General features: G+C 41.6%; 1 protein-coding gene across 1 annotated transcript; it reads left to right on the top strand.

The window, feature by feature from the left end:
- The first annotated feature begins 501 nt into the window (after window positions 1–501).
- Window positions 502–7,374, top strand: LOC145434113 (uncharacterized). The gene is made up of 4 exons (XM_080311411.1): window positions 502–798; window positions 902–2,574; window positions 6,069–6,307; window positions 6,837–7,374. The coding sequence occupies exons 1-4, from the start codon at window positions 603–605 to the stop codon at window positions 7,159–7,161; spliced, it is 2,433 nt and encodes an 810-aa protein (XP_080167537.1). The 5' UTR covers window positions 502–602; the 3' UTR covers window positions 7,162–7,374.
- Window positions 7,375–7,707: the final 333 nt, after the last annotated feature.

Below are 7,707 nucleotides of genomic sequence, written 5' to 3'. Positions count from 1 at the left end.
CGTTTAGGCAACTTATATCGTATCAATGCCGAATTCTTTCCAAGCAGTGCTGCACTGCTGATTGAAACTCATTGTGAAACGACGGGCCGCATTCTTGTGAAAACTAATTATTATGTCGCGGGCCGGACGATTTCGCTTGGCGGGCCGGATCCGGCCCGCGGGCCGTAGGTTGCCGACCCTTGCTATATAACGTAGGCCTGAGGCTGTTATTTCGAATCACGTCGTGGATTCGCGTTCACGGCGGAACTTTCCAAAAAATTCGCGTTTACTTAGACTCAAGCCTCCCAGCGGTTGTGTCCCATTCCTGAAAATATTATTTCTGTTGATAAGTCAGAGTTTAAATTTGTGTTATATCACCAATTCAATCATCCGCTTCACAATAGAATGTGATAAAAACGTCGTGCTGGTAATGGTATATTTAGTTTTGTAACGGTATATAATTGTTACAATTGTAATATCCTATTCGATATTATAAATAGGCCTCTTCGGTCAGTCGTGGTAACCTTACCATTCGTATTTAGAATTTGGTTTTAGGCTTAAAACACAGCAAGCAATACTCGACAAATACGGCGCAGTGTTGTGCACAGTACGACCAATCCAAAATGAAAATATATTGGCTGGTTGCGCTTACGGGGTGGTTATGCGCCGACGATGTTATAGGGTTACAATGTCATGAAGGGTTCAATGCGTCGATCATGGGCCTACCGCTGTACCACTGGAGTCGGAGAAGTTGCAAAGAGCACAGTGACTGTTTCGCTCAGAAAATCATGTTACAAATCCCTTCGACCGACTTAGAAGGTACGTATTCAATTATGCGTTCATATACAATACGTGGACCACTAACCACCACGATGTAAAAGCGAGACATTTGTTAAAAGTTTACGGAGGTTTTTTGTTTTAGTGGGAATGCAATACGGCGAGTGTATTTCGAGAGAGTACTCTCCGCTGCTTACTTGCGAGAAATTGTTTGGCGAGGGCAGCGATCTCGACCCATCTATCGTATTCAACATGCTTCCCGATCTAGATGATAAAATTCAGTACATAATGGACGAATTCAGAGAGAATTTAACGGAAAGATTCCGGATTCTCTTGTCGAACGGAACTGGAACCGAATCCTTTATATCCGGATGCTACACCCTTTTGGGAAATTTAGGTTTTAACATGGAGAAAGCGTTGCCGCTTCAGCCTGGATTTGTGAAGTTGGTGAATCTCACACTTCCCTCACCCGGCCCTTACTATATAACAGACTGGATTAAGCAGCTGGATGCGGTGATAGCGGACATTACGGGAGCTTTGGGACAGCTCGACACCAAAGAGGCGAAGATTTCATCTCAGATTTACTCCTTTCTGGGTAATTTCATGGGACCCGAAGACATACAGGAATTTCACGAGTCGGTTTTTTCGTCGCTGGTGAATAATTTGCCGGGACTAATCAAGTCCATTCTGCCGAAATACTTACAAGTCGACAAATGGTACGGTGTGTTTTTCGAACTACTCGGAGACGTTAACATTAACAAGCCCAGGCAATCCACGATGAGGGTTATGAGCACGATGAAGAAGAATATGAAAATTCCAGAAGAATACTCAGGATATCTGAATCCAATTATGGACAGCACGCCTGATTTGGTGGAGAATATGGCTAGCGGCAACTATTACTATCCGTTTCATTGGTCCGCCAAGCTTTTATCCCAAGAGAGCACGCTGACGCCGGCGACGAAGAGATTGTCATCAGCTTTGACCAGGCTTTACGTTTCGTTCTTTCAACAACCACTGTCGGGTGATATGAATTTGCTGGTTACATGGTTGCCAGGGATTTACTACAACCTTTTCCCCGGCAATAAAACCGATATCGATAATATCTACAACACAATTGCGGAAGGAATAGAATTAATCGACTTCGACAAGCCCAACATCACTTTGAAAAAATCTAATATGAGCGAATTCGTAAACTTCCTGCTGCTCAAAACGGTATTAGCACATCCAGAAGCAAGTACGCTTCATCAAAAGGTCAATCTAATTGTTATCAATCTATCGCGCGTTACGTACACACTTTTGGACAGCCGAAAAGATGAAATGGATATTATATTCACGACACTGCTGGAGGGATTCGCGGAGTGGCCAGTTTTCAACCTAGGAGATATCCTGAAGAGAGTTCTCGTAAATTTGGGATACCACATTCCAAAGCCGCTGGATCCGCTGTTGGTAAACCTACAAAGTCTAATCATGCCATACGTGAATATGGAGAGTCGAGACACATATTTGAAAGTAGCACAAAAAATTATTCAGGAATATGAAGAGTTATATCCCAAGTCGGAATTCCCGAGTATTGCAACAAAATTTGTTGAGTATTACAACCAAACTTACGACATACCTCAGCATCAAGACTGTTTTGAAAGCCAGTTCGAAGATGATCAGAAGATCAACTGGACTGAAGTAGAAGCGTGCCAGAATGAGCGCTACATTGCTTTTCGGGAACATGATAGAAAGCTCAACGTTATGGCCTTGAGCATCAATGTCGATCTTCAATACGCTCTCATCAATGAAGTTTTCACCAAGGATCAAATGATTTACAAAGTGAGTCCTCAATATTGTGTAAACACTCTTGAATTCATATGCGGGTATAGGACTGGCCGCGTTCCGTGTAAAGCTGCGTATTTACGATACAGAGAACGAGTGACGCGGTACATATAGGCAGAGGTGGTCAAAGTAGTCAAGAAAGCTACTTAAGTAGAAGTAGAAGTAGCGACGAAAAAATCTACTTAAGTACGAGTAGAAGTACTTCCTCAATAAGCAACCTAAAACTACTTGAAGTAGAAGTAGAATTGGTTGACTTTAAATCTACTCAAGTAAGTTAGTAGTTGTGAAAACGATCGTAATCCGTTCACATGGATTGTCAAAAGGTGTAAATTGAGCTATGCGAAAGTTGCCGAGCTTGATTCATATTGATTCATACCAGGAGGCATCCAATTTTCGACAGCATGGGCAATTGGGCATTCGTCCGCATCATGGGATAAAAATGATAGTATTGATATGGAAATGCGATACTAATCCTCTGTTTACTCGAACAGCACGTTTTAGTGAATATCATGGTATGGCGCCCTCCCCCATATTATAATGCCTGTAGTTTAGTCGAAGAGCAATACGGAGAAGATGTAAAGGATACGGTGTAAACACTTTACGCGATTAGTAAACGATAATAAAAAATATGATGAATCGTAAAAATGTCATACTGTGTAGCTTTATATCCGGAAATTAAAAACATTACCACACTTGCTTTTATACTTCAATATGTATGTTATCCACACGATTACCAATGAACTCAGCCTTACAAACTCAGCCCTCGGTGAACTCGGCCCTCGGTGAATTTTGTATTAAAACAGAATTTACTGAATTTGGTCTTGATCAAAAGCTACAGTCGCACTAATTCCGAAACTATAAATGAAAATGTGGTCCTCTTTTCAGACTTCCAAAATATGGTAACCCTAGATAATACGACTGGGGGATATTCATGTCAGGGCACCCTAATCTTGGGATACCCTAACCCACCACCAACCCGACTATCCCCTCCTCCAACCCTAATATCCCCCCTTCCCCAACCCTAATATCCTACTCCAACCCTAATGTCCCCCAACCCCAACCCTAATGTCCCTCCTCCCCTAACCCTAATCTTGGGATACCTTAACCCCAACTTGAACCCTAACCCACCACCAACCCTAATATCCCCCACCCCCAATATCGCCCTCCCCCAACCCTAATGTCCCTCCTCCCCTAACCCTAATTTTGGGATACCTTAACCCAAACTGGAACCCTAACCCACCACCAACCCTAATATCCCCCACCCCCAATATCGCCCTCCTCCAATCCTAATGTCCCCCTTCCCCAACTCTAATATTTCCTTCCCCCTAACCTAATGTCCCCCTTCTCCAACCCTAATGTTCCACTCCCCTAACCCTAATGTCTTCCTCCCCCCCTACCCTACCCAACCCTAACACCCCACCTCAACCTACAGTTGCAACAACGAGCAGACAACGCGTGGTTGATATGTGAGCAATAACAATCGTTGGGATATATTTTTAATCTGAACAAGTCACACACAATGTACAATGCGATAAGACCCAATACGATGTCATGAACAGATACGAGGATGTCGAACGTCGCACATCCGCCCCTCGCCAAGTCAATTCAACACTGAGCCGACCACGCGTGGTCGATATGTGAACGTCGCGTTCTTTCCCGCGCTTGGCGCTTGCGCAGTCCGTGATCACGTGATATGATCACGCCGTGACTGCGTGATCTACGCATGCCCTGACCTCCTTACAATATTGACAAATCACTTGATAATAACATTATTAGTTTAATAATTCATATTAATACTTGTTTTAATACACTTTATTACAAAATTTCCCGAGGTCCGAGTTCACCGAGGGCCGAGTTTGTAAGGCTGAGTTCACCGGCAACCATCCACACAAAAGAATTGGTATCAATTAATAGAACTGAAAGTCTATGCTACTGGGAAATGAAAGTGAAATATTAATACTAGTTCTAAAAGCGGAACATGTATTTCATGTCTTTAGTCGAGAAAGTTTCGATGGTTGGTATTCTAAAACAGCTCTAAATCTAATAAAAAAGTCAGAGTCCACTTTTGCAGATTAGGACACGCCATGGACTGCTAGATTACGATATGATAAGTAAATGCTAGATTACGAAACATCAGTTTCAAACGTTATGATGAGCCATAATATCATATACTGTGACGAAATATTTGATATGACGAAGGGCGACAATGCCATGTGAACGGAACCACGCCAACCCGCCACCTAAATGATATTCATCGATACAATCGTGAAATCATACTGGTTACTCCGTAGCCACTGCGCGCGAAGCGCGACGGAAATTCTGGGCTTTACTCTAATTTTATGAATTAAATGTTGATGATCCGTGAAAACAACCCCGAATTTCCTCAGGCTATTTTCCCGATTCGAGGATTAAATTACTTCTACTTGACAAACTGCAAATAGCGAAAAGTAAGTAAGTAGATCACAAAATATTACGAAGTAGAAGTAGAAGTAGCGAAAATCAGATATACAGGAGTAAGTACCAGAAGTAGAGGAAAATTACTTGAGTACTTCGAAAAAGTAGAAGTACTTCGTTACTGACCACCTCTGCATATAGGCCTATAACCTGCGTTTATAAAATTGCCCACAAGAGTTTGTAACGCCATTCCATTTGTGTTCACATAGCCTGTATCATCATTTCTCTTGTCACCGACCAAATTGATCAATTCGTGAAATTATACCATTGCAATCTACATTGGCTGGCCACCAAGTCGCGAGGGATATCACCAATCAGCATATATCACTTATAATAGGATTACCATACGTCCTCCTTTAGAAGGATTTGTCCTCCTTTTTCGGGTTTTTGAAAATGTCCTCCGGGGACGCGTAAATGTCCTCATTTTTGAGATTTTGTCCTCTTTTTGAGGAATTTTGGTCAAATTCCTAACAAAATGCGACTGAGATGCCGCAAATCAGCACCGAAGTGACGCTCCGACGGGTATCTGGGGAGCTGAGTAAAAAGTTGACTTCTTTTTTTTCAGTCAACCACCTGATAAAGTGAATGAAAAAACAGTATTTTGGTCGCTGAGCGAGAAATATCCCCTCTTTTTTAGTCAACCGACTACGAAGTGGAATAAATTGACCATATTTTCAGTATTTTTCATCGATACTCTAAGTTTGAAAATTTTGAAAAAGTGTCCTCCTTTCCCGTTTCCAAAATATGGTAACCCTAATTTATAATAGCATATTGGGCAATAGCATGGATGTCCAGGTGTATTTCTATGTTGTACTCTTTGTACTTCAAAACATTCCAGATATCCATGCAAAAAGGTTTTCCATCACTGTTTTAAGGGCCCAACAAAAGCAATTGATGTCTTTGATTTGATTATGACACCTCGGTCGAATTAGATCCCATAAACCTCTTGCCCGTCCTTGCTATCGACAAGTCATGTAAAGTAATTAGTGAAAAGGCTTTATCCGCAACCTTACATAATATTGATTACTTTTATTTAGAATATCTTGGAGGCCTTCCCTGATTTCTCATTCTATATTCGACTGATGCAAGTCCTTGATCGAGAAGATATCAAACAGCTTTACATTGGCTATTATGAATGGAATTACCAAGCTGGTGGTAGTTTTTCCGACGGGAGGTACTTCGAGAGCATGGTGTGGGCTCTCAATCAAACGGTAGCGAGAATTACGTCGAAGCTAGGGACATTCATGGACGAATTACGAAGGCGATTCTCCCCACAGTAAGTAGAGTTTGTAGATTATAGTTTGGTACGCTTTCATGGTGTCATAATATATCGTATTAATCAAAAAGAAATATCAAGCTGTCAACGGCGATGCGTTGACAGACAGTAAATCATGTAACGGTAACGAAAGCTAGCCTCCTGGATTAACTGATGCATAACCTGCGTGATGCATAACCTGCGTGATGCAACTGCCGATTTGGGGAGAGCGTCTATGTTCCAGATCATATGCATCAGTTATTTTTAGTGCAAGTCGACCTCGTGGTCTCGCTAAATTGTCTATCAAAATGATTTAGACAATTTTGAAATAGTTCTCCAGGCTCAAAAAAGACAATTATGTTTTTACACAGCTTTTTTTAAAAACATTAAAATATTTAAAACGCGCTTTACTTTGAATACAACCTTAGTTAGAAGTGAACACATATTTATCACCGCCAAACTAGCATTTAACATGAAAGTCAAATTTTAATTTATCAATAAAAACATAGACTGACAGGTCTCATAAATGTACCTGTATTGCGATTTGCAGATCCTGCGTTTATAATGCGTGCTCGGCCAACCTGTGTAACGCGCAAATTAAACTAGCCACCACCCCAGTCTCAACCATACGCGAGTCTTCTAAGTCCAAGGAAGGAAAGGAAGACCGACGACATCAGGGACCACGAGTTGAAACTACCGCCACAGACACCAATAATATCACAAGGCAGAGCGATGATAACACTACGACGGGAAGTACCAGGTTGCGTCCGACATCCGCGACAAGCACCACAACCGGTTCCTCGACAGCGGTCCAAGCCAGCAACCTCTTAGGGATCTTAACCATGACGGTGATGTTGAAAAACGTTTGGAGCTAAAACATGGCACCTTCAAAATCGGACGGGATCTCAAAGAATGGCAAAACAGAAGTGTGCTCCTCATAAATCCTCGGACTCCTTACCTTACATACGCGATTCCGAGAATGTTGATGCTTATATTGCCGTTTGGAATTTATGCTGCGCTTGGTGTGGTTATCAGAGATGAGCATGGATTAGGATTAGGTTTTGAAAAAACAGGATTTGTGAAATTTTGTCGGATTTGGATTGGATTTGGATTAGACATTTTTTTCAGAACGGATTAGGATTTGGATTGGATTGAACTATTTTCTGGGAGATTGAAATGTCATGTGGCGAATGGCGACAGACTTTATTCAGATCAGTTATTAATGTACTTATGGTTACTAAGTTATCTTGAATCAAGTGAATCGTTGGTTGTGAAAGAAAATTTTCGAATCCCTTCATTGCATAAATTAGTATTTTTTCTGAATTTCCAGTTGGAATCGGATTAGGATTGGACATGGACTTGAATATAAAAATGTTATGGATTAGGATTTGGATTTGGATTTGAAGGTTCGGATTTGGATT

The sequence above is a fragment of the Botryllus schlosseri genome, chromosome 2 (genome assembly GCF_051294905.1).
Source record: "Botryllus schlosseri isolate E-star chromosome 2, Bs_hap1, whole genome shotgun sequence".
Lineage (NCBI taxonomy): Eukaryota > Metazoa > Chordata > Ascidiacea > Stolidobranchia > Styelidae > Botryllus > Botryllus schlosseri.
This window is presented reverse-complemented; position numbering and strand designations above follow the sequence as displayed.

What these genes read in the sequence shown, in the direction of transcription:
- LOC145434113 (XM_080311411.1), top strand. Translation starts at nt 603, where the DNA reads ATGAAAATATATTGGCTGGTTGCGCTTACGGGGTGGTTATGCGCCGAC. An exon ending in CCCTTCGACCGACTTAGAAG is followed by an intron (nt 799 to 901) that starts GTACGTATTCAA and finishes TTTTTGTTTTAG; the next exon opens with TGGGAATGCAATACGGCGAG. An exon ending in AGGATCAAATGATTTACAAA is followed by an intron (nt 2,575 to 6,068) that starts GTGAGTCCTCAA and finishes ACTTTTATTTAG; the next exon opens with AATATCTTGGAGGCCTTCCC.